Here is a 24,448-nt window from a genome sequence, read left to right as displayed (position 1 = left end):
ACCCGAGAGCCGCTAGGAAAACAAAAGCAGTTGGGGGCAGGTGAACCGAGGAGGGCGCCGGAGCCCACGACGCGAGCGCGGAAGTTCCCTGCGGACAGGCGCCCGCCACCTGTCTGCCCTCGGCGCGGTGCCCCCGGCTCGCTGCCCGCGGGGGGAAGCGTAGGGACGCCCCCACGCGGTGTGAGCTCCTGCGGCAGGCGGCGGAGCTTCAGGGGAAACGGGCAGAAGTGAGAGGCGTGGAGGCGTCAAGGTCCAAGCGCGCAGGAGAACGTCGACCCCGGAAGAGGCGAGTGAGCCTGGGCTCGGGAGGGTCCGGGGCTCCGCGGTCCGGCTGAGCAGCGCCTGGGGGCGGTAGTTCCTGAAGCGTGAGGATGGGAGTGAAAGAAGGAGAGGATGAGTGGAGGGAGGACAGTGGGGCCCACGGCGGTGCGGGAGGCAAAAAGGTAACAGCAGACAGGGACAGGGGTAATGAGGTCCCGGTGAGCGTGAGAATACGCGCTCAGCCTCGGGGACACTGACAGGGGGGCGGGGGACTGGGGCGGCAGGGCTTGACGAGGATGCCCGGCGCGCGCCACCGCCGGGGAGCTGGCGGGAGCGGGAACTCGAGGCCGCGAGTCGGAAGGGCGACGCGTCAACAGCAGTCGCGGCGGGGCGGGGGGCGAGGCCGAGCGCGCGTGCGCGGCCCGAGCGGGAGGGGGAGCGGGTGTGGGGCGGCGGGAGCGCGCCTGCGCGCGGCCAAGCCGCCTGGGCACCCGGTCCTGACTGTGACGGGAGGCGGCGGTCGGTCCTCTCTAACGGCGGCGGCGCCTGCTCCAGACACCTGCGGCGGCGGCGACCCCGCGGCGGGGGCGGAGATGTGGCCCCTGGTGGTGTTGCTGCTGCTGGGCTCGGCGCGCTGCGGTGAGTGGTCACTCGCTCTTGGCTCTGCGGCTAGTGTCTCGCCGCCCCCGCGGGTGTGTGGGCTGCGCCCCCTCTGGCCCGGCGGCTCCCTGGAGAGGGTGGCCAGGGCGCGGGGCACGCGGGCCCTGCACGCCCGGGGTGCGGACGTGGGAGGGCCCCGCGGGTAATCTGCGCCCCCTTCTTTGCTTCCTTTGCCTCCTCTTCCTCTTCCCCTGGGTGAGAGCGGGGCTCATCTTACCCTGTTCTCCACCTCCAGATGCACACACTGAGGAAGACTCCAAACCGTGCACCTCGCGCAAAAATTAGCTGTAGAGAGAAAGGGCGCGATCAGAGGAGAGGGGTTGGCAGCTGTTAGGGTCCCCCCTCTTTCGCACCCTCTCTCTCCTCAGTGCTTTAAACGCACTTGGGGTTGAAGGAGGGAGAGTGGGAGGGCCCGAGCCTCATGCGATGCAAGTGCGCATTTTGGCGAAGTCTGAAAGAAGGGGTTTCTCCTGTTTGCCCTCCCACCTGAACATAGGAGTTAAGGGGACGTAAAGGACACAGTTAAGTTTCATTTCCAACCCAGCGTTTAATCAGAAGATTCTTCTGGCTGCCTTTTTTTTTTTTATTACCCTAGATACAAGCTTCCTGGATGGGAACTCTTTCTCGCTACTCCCACGCCCCATCAACCACTTTAATACAGTCCGAACTGCACGTTCAAGTTTTCCTACTTTTTTTTAGGGGAACCATTTTAAAAGTAATCCAGATTTCGCTTGAAGTATGAAGACAGTAACCTCTAGTCAAAGCATATTTGCGGCAGAGTGAGATTTGGTGTCTTTCGACGCCAAAGGCGTTTTGGCCCCCCCAAGCTTTTGGAATCCATTTCGCTTTTTTAAAACGTGTGCTTCGTCTGTAACAACTGAGGAAGGAATGGGAATTTTCGTGGCTCTACAGTGCCTGTCACACTTCACATCTGTAGAGCCTCTTGTGAACTTTTTTGTAAAATTCAGAATTGAGTTGGAGTAACAGTAACAAGCAGTTGTTACATTTTATTCTAGAATGCTAAGTTAATTACATTTTAAACGGGTTATTAGCCTCACTGTGCCATTCATAAAGGCTTGTGACTTCCAAGCTATTTCCAAAATGCCCTTAAGTCCCGGCTTAGCTCTTTCCTCACTCTGAAGCCGCCTGGGATGTTGGAGCTGCTAATAATCAATCTCTGTTATCTGAAGGGTTGATATTAGGTAAGGTAGTGTTTTCTGTTATCATTCTTAACGGCTTATTGCTCATTACTATCATTATAGCTCAAATAATACTGCTTTCAGAAACCTGTTGTATGATCAGAAAGCCTTATATTGAACCCGATTATGAATTTGTAATAAAATATTACTAATTCAGACCGTTGGTCTCAAAGCTAGTTTGAAGCGTAAGAAGTGTAAATAATGTACTGTTTTAAAAACGGGGTCCTATTTTCAAGTCGATTAGAAAGAGGCGCTATAATGGTACTTTTGGGGATAGAAATGGTTAGGCCTCTTTTAGTAATAGGTATGGTCACATATAATTAGCACTCATTTACATACAATAGTAGTGTGCTCAAGTCCCTACAGAGTCTTAGAATTCAGAATTTATGGTATTTCATTGTACTTAGTTAATAATAACCTGAAAAAAAACAAAACAGAGGCATTATGCATTTGAGTTAAGTCTTGAATATAAAACAGGAAGGGATAGTGTTTGTCATAGGATATAATGGATTTTTGTGCAAGTGTGTTTAATATGTAGTTTTAAAAGAACATGTATGAAGAGATGTTAACAGTCTCAGAACACCAGTAGTTATAAACCAAAGTATTTGGGAGACTGAAGTTAGATTCTAAAATGAGTAAGGAGGTCATGGGTTTGTACGTTTATTTGTACTCAGGTTTGATTTGCTTGCAGTTTCATTTATAAATGATTGTTAATCAAAGGCTACTTCCGGGTAACCACTACAGTTTCCATTGATCTTTGTAGTAAAGGAAATTGTCTAAAATGCCCATTCCTTCTAATTACAGGCAAAATACAACATCCTTTATTGGTTTACAAGATGTAGAATGAGTTACTATTCTCCTTTCCTCCCCCCTTCCCCATATGTCCAATTATACATTGCTTAAAAGCACATCAGCAGTTTCAGTGGTATTCACTAACTGGTAAATAAAACGCTACTCACATAAGGACAGTGATATGAACTGTCTTATCAGTGGTTGAATTTTTTCTTTGCTCAAAGTGAGTTTTTAAAATCAAAGGTACACATGGTTAAAAACAACATTTTTATTGTGTAAGTCTAGTAGTCATTTGGCTTGCTTAAACAAAAATGTTTTCTTTTCTCCTAAAGAATAGATGACTTTTAACCACAATGTGCCATTTTAAGGAAGTAAATGCCTATTTAAAAGTACTTATTTCCGGGGCTGCCCAGCAGTCTAGAAGGCAGTATGCTAAAGCATTACACTAAATGCCTACCATTAGGACATTTGCTCATGCTGTCATCTGTATTTTGGCAGATGTTTTTTATCTTTGCCACTGAATGGTTAATGGAGATTTGAAAGGCCAGGTTCTAAAGATGAAAAATAGGTGGTTTTCCCAAAATTGATAAACATTCTAAATCCAAAATGCATTATTAAAACTAAGTTTGCATTCCTTGATGTTAATTCAACTCTAGCTACTATAGGCATTGTTTTCTAATACATTTATGTTCTTTTCGTGATGTAATTTTCATAGAACCATTTTACCCATCTTTTAGGTGTTTGCTGTCATACCTTTTTATACAAGAGAAAAATTTCTGTATTTTTATATCTTGTGCCTCAGCCTAATATAATGCACTCTTGGGTTGTGATAAAGCAACTTGCACTTTGTGTACTAGTGCTGATATTTCTTCTATGATAAAAGAACAAGAACGATAGTGTAGGATCAATTTTGCTAAACTTATTGTAGTAATAAAGTTAAAAAAATATCGAGCACCCAGGAAATTTGATTCTGATATACCTAGACTAAGACAATAGAACCTGAATTTTCCCTCTTTGTGGTTACATGGAGTTGCAACAGGAATTAGAAGTTACACCCTGCTCTGAATATTTTATTCCATCTCCATGGAGCAGTTGTATAAAACTCAGAATCTGGTCAATCCCAGGGTTTAATATTTAGATTAGGAGAAAGAGTGCATATTTGAATACATGTCACGCTTATAGGTTAAAAAACAAGGCAAGGCATTTGGCAAGTGCAGGGTCTATCAAAATTGCTTTTCCTGTTTCCAGCAAGTATGAGCCCATGTTATGCTCTAAGCATTTTGCAAGGCCCTCTTGGACATACAGACAAATTTCAGACTGTATGCCTCTTAATAACTTAAAGTGTAGTTTATGAAGAGAAGGGATTTTTTGTTTTTATAACGCAGTAGTACTTAATATATTTTAAGTGCTTGATAAGGCTGTAATTCTGGATGTTACTGACTTTAAACTGCCCCGGGCCTTATAATTCTAGGTTGACCATTTCTGTTCTTATGAGGCCACTTTAAAACCCAGTGGGAGATTAGTTTGAGTCAGAACTAAACAGGTGTGGACACCTCCATTTTACCCCAGACTTTATTTAGTTTCTGTTGAGGAGAGATCTGACTAAATCCTCCTTTTGACCCTCATTCTAACCCAATTCAGTTTGAGACTCCAGTTCTTCATACCAGGGACCAAGCCTGATGGCAAATATTAGTAGGATTCATTTCTCGCAGGTGTCTTTACTCAACGAGCTTTGCTTCGTTCACCTTAGTGACTGCTGGGGCTTCTTACGCCAATCCTGAACATCCATTCCAAGCAAATAATTAACTTCCTACTCTACTGCAAAAAATAGTGATGTGTGGTGTGGACTCTCTCAACTTCCCGCCCACCATTACTAAACTTGTCTATAATACCTTAGGCAACGTTCGTCTCGTTCTCCTCCTTCACCCAGTGTCACAAGTGTTCCTATTCACTTTCCAAGGAAAGGATCCCCTGTCTACAGCTCTTTCACTTCCACCATCTTGGAGACCTGCCTAATCACCTTAATCCTTAAGCCTTGTACTTTAGATCTTTCCTTCTTCATTGATTCCTTCATCGTAGCTAGCAGACATGCTCAAGTTTCACCCCATATTAAAAACAAACAAGAAGAACAACCCAAAGAACCTTGGCCTTGTCCCGGCCTCCACGCTCTTTCTGTTATTGCCTTCTTTCTCTGCTTTCTTATACTGACGAGTCCCTAGTCTGCTGACATGGCTGCAGGTGAAGAAGCTAATGGTGAAATTTTAAATCTCCAGAGGCTGTTTTTACTCCTCCTGCTTGACATCTGTTTTGTCCATATTAAGACCCTTCCTTGGTGTCTGCAGTGGCATTCTTTGCTGCCTCACCTACTTCTATCACTTCTTTTTCTCACATCCTTGGTTTGTTCCTCTTTAACTATTTGCTCCATAAATATTGGTATTCCCCGACACTTTATTCTCTGGTACCTGCTCTCTTTGCTTTGCAAGGACTCTCTGGGTGATCTTGTTCATGCTCACAGTTTCAATTACTGCCTATATTCTTGTAATTCCCAAGTCTTTGTAGCTCAGACTTTTCTTCTTTAATCCAGATTGATATATCCTGGGATCTACTGGACATCTCCATTTCATTGCATCACAGGTACTTTTAAAAAACACTCAGCTTATTAAATATTGAAAGAATATTCACCCCTAAATCTCTTTTCTGTATAGTGAATCCATAATCTAACTAGTTATGCATACTATTGATATTTTAGCCAACAACTTTGTTTTTATTTTACTTTATTTTTTAGTTTTTTTAACAACTATGTTGGAGTATAATTGCTTTACAATGGTGTGTTAGTTTCTGCTGTATAACAGAGTGAATCAGCTGTACATATACATATATCCCCATGTCCCCTCCCTCTTGCGTCTCCCTCTCACCCTCCCTATCACACCCCTCTAGGTGGTCACAAAGCACGGAGCTGATCTCCCTGTGCTATGTGTCTGCTTCCCACCCACTAGCTATCTGTTCTACATTTGGTAGTGTATATATGTCCATGACACTCTCTCACTTCGTCCGAGCTTACCCTTCCCCCTCCCCGTGTCCTCAGGTCCATTCTCTACATCTGTGTCTTTATTCCTGTCCTGCCCCTAGGTTCTTCAGAACCAGTTTTTTTTTTTTTTTAGATTCCATATATATGTGTTAGCATACGGTATTTGTTTTTCCCTTTCTGACTTACTTCACTCTGTATGACAGACTCTAGGTCCATCCACCTCACTACAAATAACTCAATTTCGTTTCTTTTTATGGCTGAGTAATATTCCATTGTATATATGTGCCACATCTTCTTTATCCATTCATCTGTCAGTGGACACGTAGGTTGCTTCCATGTCCTGGCTATTGTAAATAGAGCTGCAATGAACATTGTGGTACATGACTCTTTTTGAATTATGGTTTTCTCAGGGTGTATGCCCAGTAGTGGGATTGCTGGGTCATATGGTAGTTTTTTTAGTTTTTTAAGGAACCTCCATACAGTTCTCTGTAGTGGCTGTATCAATTTACATTCCCACCAACAGTGCAAGAGGGTTCCCTTTTCTCCACACCCTCTCCAGCATTTATTGTTTGTAGATTTTTTGATAAAGGCCATTCTGACTGGTGTGAGGTGATATCTCATTCTAGTTTTGATTTGCATTTCTGTAATGATTAGTGATGTTGAGCATCCATTCATGTGTTTGTTGGCAATCTGTATATCTTCTTTGGAGAAATGTCTGTTTAGGTCTTCTGCCCATTTTGGGATTGGGTTGTTTGTTTTTTAGTTAACAACTTTACAATTCTTCTTTCTTCTTCTCCTTTACCTCCCACACCTGACTTATGTCGATTTTCCTTTTTTGTTTTTTTACTGTAATTTTTGGCCTTCTTTTCAGTTGTCATTTGCCTGGATTACTGCAGTGATCTCTTAATGTATCTTCTTTCCCATCTCCTTTCCTTCCGCAATTCACCCTTCATACTGCTGTATTATTTTTTTTTAATGTAAGTAGTCTGAGTGGTTTGCTACTGCTTATGGTTTCAACTCCAAACTCCTCAGAATGACATTCAAGGAAGCCTTTACAATACTTCTTACCCATCTTTTCCAGCCGTTTCCTAGAGCTCACCTGAATAATCATCAGCCTTCGGTTATTCTCTTTCTTCACTCCCCTGTACTCATTATGTACTCTGCCTAGAAAGCTCTTACTTTTCTATGACATTCCTACTATCCTTCCAGACCCAGTTTAAACACCACCTGGTAGGAAGAGCATTCTTAGACATGACAAGTAATTTTAAAGGAACTGTTCCATCCAATCTGCAACTGACTTGATTTAGATTTTTCATTAAAATATGTAGCTTCACGATACTGTAATCAGGTCTATAGAAATAAGAAACAGTGGAGGATTCTTTTGAAATACGGAAGAAGAGTGAATCTTCCCTGATACGATGTTTAGATTTTCCCTTCTTGGAATTCATACTTTAAATTTTTACATTCAGAAGGACTATATTAAGTCCTACTTGCTGGACCCTGGGTTAGATCCATAGGATACCAAATGAAGACATTGTCCTTGCATTACTATCTTTTGATCCTAAAGGAGAGATCAGTAAAGTAAAACAGCAGTTACAAGATTTGATAGTAAGTGCATTGACAGCACTTGAAGAGGGGGCAGTGGGAGCAATAAGGAGGGATGAATACAGTTGAGTAGTAGCAACGAAGGGGACACGATTGAACATCTCAACCGTGCTTTCAGGAAGAGCCAAAGTTAGTGAACTGTAGCTGCCATTTATTGAACATTTGCGGTGTATGTGAAAGGCACTGAACTAAGAACTCCATGTTCTTTATCTGATTAAATCTTAACAAAATCTCTATGAGGTGTACACTATCAATATTCACATTTTATAGATGAGGAAACTGAGATACAGAAATTAAGTAACTTGCCCAAGGTTATATATACACTTTGGAAGTGCTAAGTCACCATCCAAGGTCTGACTCCAAAGTTTGTGCTCTTACCTGAACACCCAGTGAAAGGTACAGGCCTCCTTAGGCTGGGGAACAGCTTGTGTGTGGGGGGAAAGGCATGGAGAAGAGAGTGCATTTGCATATCCATGGAATTGCAAGAAGGTCGTTATGATTGGAGCTTAGTTTGGAAATGAAGGAGTACAGGAAGTGGAGCTGGACAGGATCTTGAAGGACCTAGTTTGTATTCCATGCTAATACCCTTAGAATTTAGCCTGAAAGTCAGGGGGCGGCAGGTGCTGTTAAAGTATATTAGGCAATAGAGTGTATATTTGCATTTGGAACAGTTATTTCGGGAACTGTGGAAAATACATGGCTGGGATGGGGAAACATTGAGGCTGAAGGCAGGGAGCTAGTTAAGAGGGTATGGCAATAGTTCAAGGCAGAAATGATGAATGCCTAATTAATTCATACAACAGACATTGGATTTAGGAACTGTTAAATAGGCTGAGCCTAACAAGAACTCTCCATGGCTAAGGAGAGGGCAGAATCCAGCGTGATTCGTAGGTCCAGGTCTGGTTGACTGGTAGATAATAGAAAATACTTTAGGGAAGTGAGGATTTGGAATGAAGGTAGGCAGAGGGTAAGTAGATTTTTGGACATGTTGACTCTGAAGTAACTGTAGTGCATCCAAGTGGAAACACATAGCAGCCAGTTGGCTTTCCAAGGTCTGCAGTTAAGGAGAAAGGTGAGGCCTAGTTAAATAAAATGCGTGGGTAGTTAAAACCTGGAGTGAGGGAGAATACTGGGGTGGGGGGTGGGGGTGGGGGGCAGCGTTGGACAGGAAGTCCTTAGGAACCTAATATTTATTGTGAGTCAAGGAGTAGATTTCAATAAAGAAAAATGCTGCAACGAGGTGGAGAAGGCTCTAGGAGGAAATCCAGAGACATAGAAGCCAAGAGACAAGAGCAAGAAAGGAGCTGCCCACTGGCTCAAGAACTGTAGAGAAGTCAAGATAGAGAGTGAACCACGTGCATTCCGTTCTCACAGGGGATGATTGGTGACTTTGGCAAGAGCTGTTGTAGTGAAAAAGGCCAAGATGGAGGCCAGGTGGCAGAGATTTAAGAAGTGAATAAGAGGTGAAGAAATGCATGTAGATTATCTTTCTAGGATGCTAGGAAACAGAGGCAAGTACAAGGGACTTATTTTTTTCAGTCGGCTAATATTCAAGCATTTAAAGGAGTTTTTTTAAACCTACTGTAAATGAACTTGAGGGATGTCGGAGGATGATAGACAACGAGGGAAAGTCCTCGAGGAGATTGATGAGTGTGGGGCAGAAATGTAAACTAGCTCTCAGGTGACAGGGTTCATTTCTGAAGAGGAGGAAGTGAGGGGAAGAGAGGTGTGGATAGTTGGGGTAGCAGGAAAATTTATAGGTGGAAGTATTGGAAGCTTCTGGTTTCTTATCTGGAGGACTCAACTTGAAATAGGAAGAGAGGACTCCTTCGGAGAGTATAAGATAAACTCTTGCAAAAGGAGAGTGATTTCAGAGTTGTTACAAAGGAGAGAACTTTTATGTGGAACATGTGAAACGACAAAAGATTGAAGGCCTAAATGGTCAGGGTCTACGGCAATCTTCTGTTGTTCCCTTAGTAGCAACAAACATTTTCTTTTTTTTTTAAAATAAATTTATTTATTTTATTTTATTTTTGGCTGTGTTGGGTCTTCGCTGCCATGTGCGGGCTTTCTCTAGTTGTGGTGAGCGGGGGCTACTTTTTGTTGCAATGAGCGGGCTTCTCATTGTGGTGGCTTCTCTTGTTGCGGAGCACGGGCTCTAGGCACATAGGCTTCAGTAGTTGTGGCACGCAGGCTCAGTAGTTGTGGCTCAAGGGCCCTAGAGTGCAGGCTCTGTAGTTGTGGCACACGGGCTTAGTTGCTCCGCGGCTTGTGGGATCCTCCCCGACCAGGGCTCAAACCCGTGTCCCCTGCATTGGCAGGCAGATTGTTAACCACTGTGCCACCAGGGAAGACCCAACAAACATTTTCCTTGAAATCCGTAAGACTGATTACTTTCCTGCCCATCCATAGCACTTCGTACAGGAAGGACAGCCCTTATGACCTTGGGTTATAAGAAGTAGGTATCAGTCCCCCAAGTGAGAATTCTAAGCTTCTTAAAGATAATTCCTACATTTTTTTCCATTAATGTATCCCCACATCCTGTCACAGTGTTTCAGATCAGGTAATTCTCAATAAACATTTGCTGAATGTTAGCATTTCTGACCTAGACCTGTGTACTGTGAGTATCATGCATTAAGCCGTTTCTGAAAGTGTATAGCAGCTGTTTTGAGGACTGTGGTATGAGATGGTTTGAGTTGGTGGTCTGTATTCACAGTGGTTGTAAGGTCCAATATTTTTGGCATTTGATATAGGTTAATTTTCTTATTTCATTTGTTAATTTATCTGTAACTGGCATGGCTGATGGTTATACTGATCAATTTCTATCTGATTTAGACTGCTGTAGGCATTTCTTGATTATTCAGAACTTACTTATTCATGATAATTATCTATATGATCCTTTATTTGCTCTGTATATTTTAGATCATTTCTTCACTTTGCTGTTTCATCAGAAGGCAGTAGGCAAAATAGAGAAAAACCAAATCAGATAATTTTACTACTTAATAGCTTTTTAACAAATGTTTATAGAGGATGAAGTTGTAGTTAACAGCTGATGGAGCAACATTTTGGACTATATTTATTAATTATTAGTGCAAGGATTATTCAAATTATAGTTTATCCAGGTCAATTTCACTTTGAAGGTTATTGACAGCATTTATTCTACTTAAATTGCTTCAGCTATAAAAATGTTTGCATTAATATTACAACAAATAACAGAGTAATCAGTGCTTTCTGTATTCTTTAGAAAATTCATTTCTAAACATAAGTTATGAAATCGTGGAAGGCTTGCTGACTGCTTCTTACTTACTTAGAAGCGGTCTTACCACTTCTAAAAAAGATCACTGGAGGGCTTCCCTGGTGGCGCAGTGGTTGAGAGTCCGCCTGCCGATGCAGGGGACACGGGTTCGTGCCCCGGTCCGGGAGGATCCCACATGCCGCGGAGCGGCTGGGCCCGTGAGCCATGGCCGCTGAGCCTGCGCGTCCGGAGCCTGTGCTCCGCGACGGGAGGGGCCACAACAGTGAGAGGCCCGCGTACCGCAAAAAAAAAAAAAAAAAAAAAGATCACTGGGATAATTTAGCTCTTCACTTGTATCTCTTTAATTAAAGGATAATTTTTAGAAGGTAAAATCTTGACTCAAACAAATATAAAATGAACATGTGTCAAAGTTTTTATTTCACATTAATAAGCAAACCAGCAAGACGGTACAACCATCTTGGTTTTAAAAGAGAATTGGAAGAATAGACACATGTACATATGGGAAATCAGGAATGGTGAAATGAATTTGTGAGCAAATGCAAAATTGGTCAATGTCCTCAGCGCAATAAAATGTAATATTTTTTGGCCATGCTGCAAGGCATGCAGGATCTTAGTTCCCCAACCAGGGACCAAACCCATGCCCCCTGAAGTGGAAGCACTGAGTCTTAAGCACTAGACCTCCAGGGAAGTCCCTAAAATGTAATTGTTTAAATTCCTCTCTTCCACCAGGTGGAAATCAATGGCAGAACAAAGTTTATTTGTATCTCTATGGATGTGAATCATTCGCATTGCCCTCAGTTTTCTACAACTTACAAAATTGTGAAAGCAGCCCAGTCTTAGCAAAAGGCACAGGCCCCTATAGAATCAGATATTCCAAAAGGATCTGTCAGACAGTGCCCAGCACTCTGCTGAAAGGACTCCCAGTAATCTTTTTGTCCATTTCAAAATCGTTGACCATATTTTCTGACACTTTCCTTCCTTTCTAATTCCAACGTCATAGCCACTTTCTTCTCTCCTTGTACACTGTAGTCTCCCCCTGATGCTTATTTCTCAGGGGAAATAATTTACAACTCCAAGGTTTTGAAGAATGCATTTGGAAGTCCAGGTTTTGCCTGGGGCTTCCTGATATTTGGGTGGCTAGAAATATAAAGAACTAGGGAGAGGTGAGCTATGGATGCCCACAGGATTGCTTCAGACTGCAGATTCCCAGAAATGTAACAATTTAGACCTGCCAGTCAGAGAAGGTCTGGAGCATTACATTAAAATGCTGTATAGTGCTTAGTTTTTATAGTATCATCCTACATATTTATAGCACAGTATTGTTTAGAGAGCACTTGCCAATATATTTTCTCCTGTGATACTGACCACAATTCTGTGAAGCAGCCCAGTGTTCGTTTTTTTGTTGTTTTTTTTGTTTGTTTGTTTGTTTGTTTCCGGTACGCGGGCCTCTCACTGCTGTGGCCTCTCCCGCTGCGGAGCACAGGCTCCGGACGTGCAGGCTCAGCGGCCATGGCTCACAGGCCCAGCCGCTCCGCGGCATGTGGGATCCTCCCGGACCGGGGCACGAACCCGTGTCCCCTGCATCGGCAGGCGGACTCTCAACCACTGCGCCACCAGGGAAGCCCTTTTTGATCCTCTTACTTACAGAGAGCAAACCAAGGCATAGAGAAGTTAAGTGAATTGCTTAAGGTCGCATACTGAAAAATGACAGAGCTGGGATTTGTTCTCAGGCTTCTTGAACATTGTTCAGTTCATATTCCACTCTGCATCCTAGCATTCAATTCAGTGGGCATTTATTGAATAGTAATTATGTTCCTAGAGTAATAACATCCTACGCCCCAATGAAGGAAAATATCTTAAAGATGAGTGATTAAACTTGAGGTTTTATTTATATTTGTTAGTGCTTTTTTTGAGAGAAACACCAAGGAACTACATAGATGAAAGAGTTGATAAATGGCTGAAGAATGTGGAAGACAACTACAACTTCTCCACATTTTTGCACATTCTAGATGAAAGCTGATTCATTTCTCAATCCCTCTTTTATAAGGCAACAACCAGTAGTTTATCCTATTGGAGAGTTGATGGAATATATGCTACTTATTTAGCAGTATCTGCTCTTGGTTTCAACTTACATCTTAGCTTTATTTTGGGTGGTTTATGGTTTCTAGAAGGAAGGGATACCTGTAATATACATTTGGAAGTTGTTCCTTAGTTTCAATGAAATGTGGGAGTGGGAAAATACCATTCAATTGTGTATAATCTTTTATAATACTCGCATACAAAATGTCTGTTGCTGTCTGTATTTTGCAATGGGAAACTAGCCATAGAGAATGTTTTTTTCTCCTTAGCATTCTAAGACTTTCCATCCTAGTGGAAAGATGTGATGTGATTCATGTGATTTACTTTTTATATTTAAGTACAGTAGAGCCTGACACCTTTTTCGGAAATGCAACATAGGGATAGAGATAAACTTCATATCAGTTTAGCAAGTTCTATTTGGAGGAGTATATAGAAGTTAAGGCTGAATATAATATTTGGTTTTATTTTCTGTTTAAAATTTTCTCATAGTAAGGATAGTATTCTTCTACATATATCGGAAGACAGTAATGATTACTTCAAAGCTTCCAAAGCCAGATACTACACCTGCATGTTCTAACACAGTTGCTGAATTTATTCCCAAGATGTGTGAGAACGTATATTTTGTTTTACTGGGAATGAATAAGCAAGAGGTGTACAGTGTTGTCTGTCAGCTGTGCATGTTAATATTAAAATAATTTGTTTCTTTTTTTAACCTTGCCCATCTTCTCTTCTCTATAGCTGCTTGCTTGCTTAAGTGAACAATAGAAGTATTTCTCTTTATCTTAAGGATTTGTAACATACGTAAAATCTCATAGTATAGAATTCTGTAATGAAATGAAACAATTTTATTTCTCTTTTCCAGGTTCAGCTCAGCTAATATTTAATACAACCAAATCTGTAGAATACACCGTTTGCAATCAAACTGTTGTCATCCCGTGTTTTGTTAATAACATGGAGGCGAAGAACATTGCTGAATTGTATGTCAAGTGGAAATTTAAAGGAAAAGACATTTTCATCTTTGATGGAGGTCAGCAAAAGTCCAAGCCCAGCAATAACTTTACTAGTACAAAAATCTCACCGTCAGAATTACTAAATGGCATTGCCTCTTTGACGATGGATAAATCTGATGCCGTCTTAGGAAACTACACTTGTGAAGTAACAGAATTAAGCAGAGAAGGCGAAACCATCGTAGAACTAAAATACCGTGTTGGTAAGACTTCTATATAAAGTTTCCCTTTTATTTCTCCTGAAGCAACATGATCCTGTTAGAAAGGGGGGTAAAATGGGGCCACCGACTTGTTTGAATCAAAAAGCAGACTATTAATAATAAATGTTGATGGAATGTTTAGCAGCTTTAAGATCATGAGTTTTATCTTATATGCTCTTCCGCTTTTCACAGTAAATCTCCTTTGTTGTTTGTTAGTTTGTACATGGTGTGGTTCTCAAAGTTTTTGTCTGAGGGCTGTTATATTGCGGTGAGCAGTCCGGGGGTCATCTACTCTGCATTTCTGTTTGCTGCCCTCAAAAGTACTGTCTTTCATGTGATTAATTTTCAAGGCTTTTTCCAATTATTTTGCCTTTTTTTTAACGTTACACTTTGATCAAGGGTTGACAAGTCCCAGCCATGCTTCCTCTGGAAAGAACAGATTAGGAGGAGAATCAGAATATTAAAAATCAGGTTATCATAGATGATTCCTTGAGGGTTCCTGTGCTTAGCCTTGCTTTGTTATTTTTTTCCTTGGCCAAGATGTGGGAGAGCTAGGGATCCAATTTAATTTATTTATTTATAATTATTTAAATTATAGCACCATTATTCTGCCCTTTCTTCACAAACTTGAGTTGGTGAGTTGCATAAAGCAGTAGTTACCTGAAGTAAATTTAAAGTCTCCTTTCTTTCTATTCTTTGCTGTGCCAGCTGAGTTCTTCAACCACATAGAAGTACGTTTCAACCTCCTATTTTGAACGCTCTATTTAGAATCACTAGACATATTACCGATCTCAGGATTAGATCATACTTTTAAGAACCTCTGCTTTTAATGGGATCAGATCAGTTCAATTGGATCCGCTGTTTGCCTCTGTTCTTCTCGCATTTACTGTTACTAAATATCTGTTACCACATTGGGAATGGGGTGCTTAGGTTGATAGAATATTTTGACATTGCTTAGGATTAGGAATCAACAGATCTGAGTTATATCCCCTATTCTGCAACTTAACTGTTCGCCTTTATGGTATGGAGAAGTTACTTTGCCCAGTCAAGTTACCTCATCTCTAAAATGGTGATGAAAATAGATACTTGCTTCTATGTATTCTACAGTCTAATGAGCACCAAATGAGATCCCTTGTGTACAAGTGCTTTGTGAACCAAAGTGCTTTGCAGATGTAAATTGTGTTCTTGGGGTGTTTGTTTTATGAAGGAAGGTATCAGGTTGCTGAAGCTGGCCTGGGGTGTTGTGAGAGGGAGGGCAGGAGATGGCTTAGAGTAGGCTAGCAGAATCTGGAAGGCTTTTCTGCTCAGAAATCTCTCTTACACTGTAACTTTTATTAATTTGATATTAATGTGGGCTGAAGAGCTTTTTTTCTTTATTTTAGAGTATACCTTTCATCAGGAGTCTAATCTGGAATTGGATAACCTAATATCTAGTTGAAATTTCTGAAGGAATGTACAGCTTCATTGGAATGAAAAAACAAGGCATAGGGACCAGTAATTTTTTAGTGTAGTGTAGGTCACTGAGCAGTCAACTCAAGATATGAGACTTGAAAGGCCAGAAGTTGGAATGAAGATAGATGAGAAAGTAATACCAACATCTGAGATGAAGAGAAAGTTTATAATTTTGTGTGTGATTGTTTCATCTTTCTTTGTTTTCAAAATACCCTATAAAAATATGAACTGTGTTTACTCTGGGACCATTCAAATGAGGAGGTACTGTTTCACTGTAGAGAATGTAGAAAATTCTATCAGAGGTCTCAGACATTTGGCTTTGCATTCATTTTTATTTTTTGAAGTACTTATAGATTCACAGGAAGTTGCAAAGATAGAACAGAGGGGTGCTGGGGGTGCTGGGTACTCTTCACTCAGTTACCCCAATGGTTGGTTACCTCTTATACAGTGATACTAAAATATCAAAACTTGGGGCTTCCCTGGTGGCGCAGTGGTTAAGAGTCCGCCTGCCGATGCAGGGGACACAGGTTCGTGCCCCAGTCCGGGAAGATCCCACATGCCGCGGGGCGGCTAGGCCCATGAGCCATGGCCGCCGAGCCTGCACGTCCAGAGCCTGTGCTCCACAATGGGAGAGGCCACAGCAGTGAGAGGCCCGCGTACCGCCAAAAAAAAAAAAAAAAAAATTGGAAGTTGACAATGGTACAATGGATGTATATTCTTTGTCATTTTATGATATGTATATTTATGTAACTACCACCACAATCAGCATATAAAACTATTTCATTTGCACAAAGCTCTCCCTCATGCTAACCTGGCAAGCACTAATTTGTTCTCCATGTCCGTACTTTGGTCATGTAATGTAAATGGAATCATATAGTATGTAATCTTTTGAGACTGGCTTTTTACACTCAGCACAGTACCCTTGAGATCTATCCAGGTTGTGCCTGTATCAATAGTTTGTTCTCTTTCTCTCTCTTTTTTGGCTGAGTAGTATCCCATGGTCTGGGTATATCACAGCTTGTTTAACTGTTCACCTATCGTAGGACATTTTGGGTGTTTCCAGTTTTCCAACTCCAGCAAATGGAGTTGCTGTGAACTACCATGTAGAGGTTTTTAGGTGCACATAATCTTCATTCCGCTGAATCAATGCCCAGAAGTACAATTATTCAGCTGTATGCAAGTGTATGCTTAGTTGTTTGTTTGTTTGTTTTAACGTCTCTATTGGAGTATAGTTGCTTTACAATGGTGTGTTAGTGTCTGCTGTATAACAAAGTGAAGGAAACTGCCAAACTGTTTTGCAGAGTGCTTGTACCATTTTACATTCCCATCAGCAACGTATGAGTGATCTAGTTTCTTCACATCCTTGCCAGCATCTACTGTTGTCATGTCATTATTTTGTACCCATTTTTTACTGGAAAAAAAAAAAACAAACCTTCTCTCTGCACAAAAAGTTACTTGGAGCAGGACTCTTTTTTTTTTTTTTTTTTTTAACATTGAGCCTTCTTTTAATTTATTTATTTTTATTTTTGGCTGTGTTGGGTCTTCGTTTCTGTGGAAGGGCTTTCTCTAGCTGTGGCAAGCGGGGGCCACTCTTCATCGCGGCGCGCGGGCCTCTCCCTGTCGTGGCCTCTCTTGTTGCGGAGCACAGGCTCCGGACGCGCAGGCTCAGTAGTTGTGGCTCACAGGCCTAGTTGTTCCGCGGCATGTGGGATCTTCCCAGACCAGGGCTCGAACCCGTGTCCCCTGCATTAGCAGGCAGATTCTCAACCACTGCGCCACCAGGGAAGCCCGGAGCAGGACTCTTATAGTGGAATACAAATGTATTGTGATAATGAGACTTACCCATCCTGGGGACTTTGGGATTTAGGCAGTAGAAACCATTTTTACAGTGTGGTACTTTTTCACAAATATAGGCATAAGTGAGGAATAGAAATTGCGTAATAGAGAGTTCCAGTTAGTAGAATGTGAATTAAGGGTGGCCATTCTTTGCGCCCTTTTCTTGGAGCACAGTATTTTAGAAATACTACCTATGAGATATGTATACCTCTCTGTGAGATTTTATATACCTCGGGTGCCTACGTATAGTATAGTAGCGTGGATGGAGCACAGGACTTGAATTTAGACAGCTTTTTCTATACATGACCATTTTCTAGTTTAAGAAAATTTGGATAAAAACCTCAACCGGTCTGGCCCTCTGTTTTTTACCTGTAAGATGGGAATACCATTTCCGTCAGAGACTTGTTCAAAATATCTTGCTTACTTAACAAAGATTTATTGAGCACCTACTATGTGTCAGGCGCTGTGCTAGGCACTATGGATTCATTGTTGATGAAAACATAATCCCTGCTTTCAAGGAAGTGACAGTGCAAAAGAACAGTAAACTAACCTCACATTTATTAGGGCACAGATAGCTTATGTATATTGTGTTCTGAACTCAAGAACTCCAGGAGATAGGTCTAGGTCTTACCATTTAAAAGATGAGGAAGCATGAGAGACGTAGGGTAGTTGTTCAAGACCAGAGTCATAGCCAGGATTTTAACCTAGATCTGTCTGTCTCTAAAACCAGTATGTTTATCACCACTGTATATAGTTTCTGTGGAAACACCTTGTAAACAACCAGATTACTAAATGTAAATAATAATAGTTATAAAATGTGTTATTAATATTTATACTTATAGTATTAATGATACAAAAACTTGGAGAGGCTTAAAATTTTACTTTTTTCTGAGTAAGCTATTAGGGTTTTGGTTTTTTTGTTTTTCTGTTTTTTGGGGGTTTTTTTTGCGGTACACAGGCCTCTCACTGTTGTGGCCTCTCCCATTGCGGAGCTCAGGCTCCGGACGCGCAGGCTCAGCGGCCATGGCTCACGGGCCCAGCTGCTCTGCGGCATGTGGGATCTTCCCAGACTGGGGCACGAACCCGTGTCCCCTGCATTGGCAGGTGGACTCTCAACCACTGTGCCACCCAGGAAGCCCTAGGGTTTTGTTTTAAAAGGTCTGTTCAAGTTTAGCAAAGTTGCTATTTCCATTACCATCATCATGAGATACGTTATGTTCATAATGTTGACATGAAGGCATTTTGAGGTCCTCGTGTTAGTTTTCAAGTGCATGTACAAACAACCACAAATGTAGCAGCTTTAAACAACACCCATTTATTAGCTCACCATTTTGTAGATCACAATTCTGGTCATGGTATGACTGGGTTCTCCAGTCTTACGAGGCTAAAATCAAGGTGTTAGCAGGCTGTGTTCTCATCAGAAGCTCATGGTCTTGTTCCAAGCACACATGGTTTTGGCAGAATTCAATTCCATGTGATTGTAGGACTGAGGTCCCTGTTTCTCTGCTGGATGTCTGATGGTGGCTTCTCTTAGCTCCTAGAGGTTGTTCCCATTCCTTGCCACACAGCCTCTTCCATATTTAAAGCCAGCTAAGGAGAATCCTCCTCTTGTTGAATCCCTCTCAAACGTGTTGAATTGCTTTTGCTAAAACGATCTCAAACCCTTTCAAGTTCTTATTTGGTCTGCCCCCTCTCCCTCAAGAATAATCACTCTTTCAAAGTCAACTGATTGGGGGCCTTAATTACATTTAGCAAAATCTCTTTGCCATATGAAACAATATAATCACGGGAATGAAATCCATCATATTCACAGTCCCATCCCTCCCTCCAGGGGAGGGAATTTAAAAAGGCTGCTTTCAGGGGGCAGGGTGTTTGGGGGCTACCTTAGAATTCTGGCTTTGATTAAATAACTGGGGACTATATCCTAGCCAAGTCAATACATCAAAAAAAAAAAAACCTCATCACAGTCCTGAAGCATCAAGTAAAAATTTGGCTTGAATTTTAGTGTCAGAAATTTTATCGTGATCCTTCTCTGTGGAAACGTGTTCTCTGTGCATGGAGGTGTACCTTGTATATATTTGAAGGAGAGGCACAGTTACTTGATTAGAGTGATTTCTTGGCCCTTTCAGGTCATCCCATTTTGTACACAATGATAAGAGAAATGAGGTCCTGGGTTTTTATAATGTTTAAACTTGGAAGCAAAATTTAAGCACTTATCCACAGACCACATCCTCTTAGTATCATTTCGTTGCCTTTCCACTAGTAGGTTTATTTTCCTGCGAGCCACTCTACCTGACCAGGAATTGAAGAATAATGGGCATAGTTGTCAGATGTAGCTTGGATGGAATAAGAGTTTGGCTGACTTTGGATCATCTTTCTTAATCCTGGGGTGGAAAAATATCTAATATTGTTCTTAGTCCATTTTAAGCTTAATTTATTTTCTTAGTGCCATAGAAACTCAGAGCTGAAAGGGACCTTAGAGAAGTATCTTGTCTCCTTCTCCCCTTGGGAAACAAAGAGTTAGTCATCTGACAGTACTAATTACTCTAACAAATCAGTAGCTTAATGGGCATATACATAGTTTTATATAAAACATTGGGTTTTTCCCTAGCATCTCATTTGATACTCAAAGATCCAATTCAGTGATCCTCAAACGTTTCCCACCTTAACAAATTAGAGAGAGGTAACATGTTCATGTCAGTGAGAGAAGACAAATTACAGCAGGGAGATGCAGCAGTGATTTTAAATTGAGAGACTCGTGGGTCACCCCACCCCTGCCACACACACACACACACACACACACAGTTATCGGGGTAGAAGCTGAAAGGGGAGAGTATGTGGCGTTTGGATAAACTCCAGGTAATTCTGATAAGCTCCAGTTAAGAATCACTTAGACAATAATATTTTTTGTTCTATAATCCCACCCTCTGTCTTTGAAATAGCTCTTATTATTATTTCTGCATAGAGGTATAGAGTCAGCTATTAGTCATCTGGTCTATCTGCCCATGTAATTCCTGAATTACTTCTATCACACCCCAGCTAGTTGGTCATTCAAAAAAATTTTTCTTTCAGGTAAAAATCATGCTTTCCTTTTCATTGACACCGTTTCCTCTCTCGGGTGCTACTTTGGTAATGATTAGGTCCCCACCTCTCAAGAACATTGCATCTGAACAGGCTGAGATGGAGCCAATGTGAACACAGACCCCAAACCAGGGCTTTTGGAATAACAAGAACAGAAGAAAACAGCCTTTCTCTTCACTTACAAAGGGAGTCACTCAGAGGGTACAAAGCTCTGTTTTCCAAATGTAGAAAACCTGGAGCTCAATGCAAACTGTAAACCAAAATATATCAGAAATGAAGCATAGTGCTTCGTCAAATACTCAAGGGCTGATCATCCCGCCTCTTCTACAAGGAATGGCCCCACTCCAGCATTTTTAAAGGAAGATGTTTTGTTTCTATTTCGCTTTCCAACTAGATATAAAATCTACTAAAAGGGGAGGGGTGGGATAGGGAGGGTGGGAGGGAGGGAGACACAAGAAGGAAGGGATGTGGGAACAGATGTATATGTATGACTGATTCACTTTGTTATAAAGCAGAAACTAATAAAAAGAATCTACTAAAAGGGATACAAGGAATCACAATAAATCAGCTCACTCACAGGAGACACTCCCAGATAATGAGTTTTGGTTGCTGAGATTATTCAGCACGTTATTTCAAAGTGGCAAAATTCAGGACAATCTGAGAAGAGAATTCACAAGTGGCAGCTACATTCGCTGATAGGTTATGTGAGACACACATACATACAACCCATTTTTCAGTGTATATGTCAAGGGGCCAAGACCCCTGATCAGCACAGTAAGTTATTTTGTACAGTACAGTGCACAGAACGACAGAGGGAGAGACACTTTCTTGGAGAGGTTCATCCTCTCTGAAGGAGGCTGGAGCCCAGCGCGCCCCGGGCCTTCATGAGCTGGACCCCTCCTCTTTTTTGGTTGTGGTGGCCTCAGAGGCAGCCGTTTCCTCTAACCGATCCGCTGGCTTCTCCTCCTCCTCCTCCTGGGGATGGAGGTCTGGGTACTTCAGCATGCACTCCTGCATGGCCCGGAACTGGTCTACACAGTCCGACCCCTTGACATCCTCTGTGCTGCAGTGGAAGCAGGAAAAGCCCGCCTTGAACTGTTCCCCACACGCCCCGCTGGCCATGCCCCCAAGGCATGGGCAGTTCCAGCTGAGGTCTCCGTGGGGCAGGATCAGTCCGTGCTCCTCGTACGGATCATTGGAGTCGTCGGCCGCCAGCTCCGCGTTGCTTGGAGTTTCATGGTCTTCTTTGTTCACAAATATGATTCGATCCTTCCCTTCCTGCCGGCAGTAGGCCACGGTGCAGCCCGGCGCACCGACCTCCTCCAGCGATTGTGGCATTGGGGGCGGCCTCTCGCTGTGACCTCTCTGCTGCGGGGCGGGCGGCTTGGAGGCCCGCGCGGACCCGCCCCGTCCCGTTCAAATTTTTACGTAAGCGCATGACAGGATGAGACTGTTACTGCCCAGAGGATTTTAGTCTATTATCAGGCAGTTCCAATTCTTCCTGAAGTCAAGCTAAAACTTGCAACCCTGCAATTTCTCACTCACTAGGAGGTATGGTATTTCTCTTCCAAGTTTATTCTCTAAGGTAAAAATACCCAGTTCCTTCAGCCATTGCTCATGGTTTCAGCATCCCTATTCTAGTCACTTTCCTTTGGGACGATTCCCTATTATGTCTTTAAATTTGATGAGTAAAACTGAACTCAGGACTGCATTTGTGGGCTGTGTCCTACCTTCCTGCTATTACCTGCTGGCTGCATTAACTTTCTGGTAGGTCCTGCTTCTCTATAATCCATTCCGTTCAAGGCTGCCAAAGAAGATTTTAAATAAATCAGGTCACTTTTCTTCCGTACTTGAAGGTTTCCAATCACTTTTCATTGCTTATAGAATAAAATCCAAACTTTCTTAACAAGCTGAGAAGATTTTTCGCACCTTAACAAATTAGAGAGAGGTAACAGGTAATTAGAGAGTTCTTAATCCCAGTAATCTCTTTCCATCTTATCTTGTATCATTAAATTCTAGTTACACTGGCCATCATTCAGTTGCTCCAACTTGCTGTTCCTTTGGCATATCTTCTCCCCTGTCCTCACATGGCAGGAGGCCCTTTCCAGTCCAAGGCTCAGAGCCAGTTCCTCTCCCCATGAGGCCTTACTACCCACAAGAGTATGTTCTTCAGCCCCTCCCCCTCCTCAAGCCGGTAGCCCCACCTGGCTTATTCACTGCTAGATCTCAGGTACCTAGAAGACTACCCTACCCATGGTGGGCTTTTAATAAATGTTTGTGTAATAAGTGAAAAATGAGTGGTCAGACCAGGTCAAACACACTTCTTATTTTCACTGGCAGATTTCTATTAATATATGCTAAGACCGTTGAAGATTGTTCTGTTGTGTAAGGAGGGAGGCCAGTGAAGAAAGAACATTTCATTGTCAGCCCATCTTTGAACATGAGATCAGATTCTGGCTGTATCTTGAAGGTAGCAACCACAGGATTTAGTGTCAGGCCAGAAGTGAGGTGTGAGAGAAGTCAAGGAGTCAAGGATGACCCCAAGGTTTTTAGCTTGAGCAACTGGAGAAATGGGATCACCACTACTGAAATGGGGAAAACTGAGAGGGTAGGTTTGCTGAAGGAGTAGGGGGAGGAGTTTCAGGAGTCAGTTTGGGACATGAAGATTTAAGATACTTAAGACTCTTAATTCTCTAGGCCTCAGTTTCCTCAATGATAAGGAGGCATGTAATAGTTGTGAGGATTTGAGGAGTTAATGTACACAACTCAAAAAAAATAATAAAGCAAGTAGAGAAAAATAGGTTAAGCATAGTCATTAGGTCATTGAGCTTTTACCAAATCCTCTGGGCATTAGATACAAAAAACTGAAGATGATTCATGAAGGTTTTTCCTGGTAGGATTTTAGACTGAGTTGAAGTGGGTTTTCTTTGGTATAGGAAGATGCTCAGTAATTCAGTTGGAAATTAAGATATGAATTCAGAGTATCTGAAAACATCTGTCTCTTGGTAGAGATCTGCAACCCTGAGAGCATCCACCCACCACCCCAAAAAACTGTCTTTCATTCACTCACTATTTTTTGACTCTTGGAACCTTCAGCAACAAACCAGTTGAGTCTCTACTATGTGTAGCACAAAATGCTAGATTATGGAAAGTTAATATCTGTGAGATAGAATGCATAATGTTATATTCTGTGGATTGTTGTGAACATTGACCAGAGCTTCACATTATAAGCTGACATAAGAAATGCATGGCTAGTCTTACTGTATGAAAGCCCACAGGTTTTCTTGCATGCTGATACAGAGGCAGAGCAGTGGAAGATTTGAAAATGTGCACAGCACACTCCCTCTTCACAGGCAAACGTTGAAGTGCTTTCAGTGCATTTACTTGGCTTTATTGTTAGAGAAGAAATCTCACAGGTAAAAGTATCGTCTTAAGAGTTGATAAGATGCAATTAAACTTAATTTTTCAAAAGTTCTCAACAAATCTTTTTGAAGACTTAAACTCACAATTTCCTTTATATAGAACATATCATTTCATATTATTCTCTAGGTAACTTGTAAACCACTTAATACCTAAAGCCCCTCATGTTACTTTATATGTAAATAATCATTTGAAGCCTAATTATTCATAAATACGTCTTCTATTCCAGAGTAAGTCTGAGAAAAGCTAGGGCTTACATCTGTCTTGGTTTTAGTCAGAGTAAGGTGAAGGTACCCAGTTGTACAACTTCCTCACTTTGATACTCTGAGTAAGTCTTTACAGAAAGACTTCATTGTTGGTTTAAGGTAAATTCTTGGCATGTTACACATATAGGTGTTCACTGTAGGAGCACATAATAATAATTGTAGTTAATGTTTGCTGAGCACTTGGTAAGTGCCAAGATTTGTTTTAGGCCCTTTTCATGTATTAACTTCGTTAACAATTACCACAGTCCAGTTATCCCAGTGTAACAATGAGGACACTGAAGAACACAGAGGTGTTAAGACTTTGTC

At 41.9% G+C, this 24,448-nt stretch overlaps 2 protein-coding genes across 4 annotated transcripts in view; one reads left to right on the top strand and one right to left on the bottom strand.

Moving 5' to 3' along the window:
• The first annotated feature begins 209 nt into the window (after positions 1 to 209).
• The window catches only part of CD47 (CD47 molecule), a 54,990-nt gene continuing 30,751 nt past the window's right edge, over positions 210 to 24,448 (top strand). For 2 of the 3 annotated variants that reach the window (XM_081234385.1, XM_081234384.1), the window contains exons 1-2: positions 741 to 900; positions 13,743 to 14,090. In XM_081234385.1, coding sequence (XP_081090511.1) covers positions 855 to 900; positions 13,743 to 14,090 — 394 coding nt within the window. In that variant the 5' untranslated portion in view covers positions 741 to 854. Of the gene's footprint in view, positions 287 to 740; positions 901 to 13,742; positions 14,091 to 24,448 lie in introns of those variants that run through there. The other variant, XM_081234386.1, reaches the window with a different exon arrangement.
• Positions 21,339 to 21,794, bottom strand: LOC308617510 (mitochondrial intermembrane space import and assembly protein 40-like; the record flags this gene model as incomplete). Its single annotated transcript, XM_081234713.1, has 1 exon — positions 21,339 to 21,794. One exon carries the CDS (start codon positions 21,792 to 21,794, stop codon positions 21,339 to 21,341), a length of 456 nt encoding a protein of 151 aa, XP_081090839.1.

Source organism: Mesoplodon bidens (assembly GCF_964165515.1).
Source record: "Mesoplodon bidens genome assembly, chromosome: 5".
In the NCBI taxonomy this organism is placed as follows: domain Eukaryota; kingdom Metazoa; phylum Chordata; class Mammalia; order Artiodactyla; family Ziphiidae; genus Mesoplodon; species Mesoplodon bidens.
The sequence above is the reverse complement of the archived record's forward strand: the minus strand, read 5'-3'. Positions and strand labels throughout refer to the sequence as shown.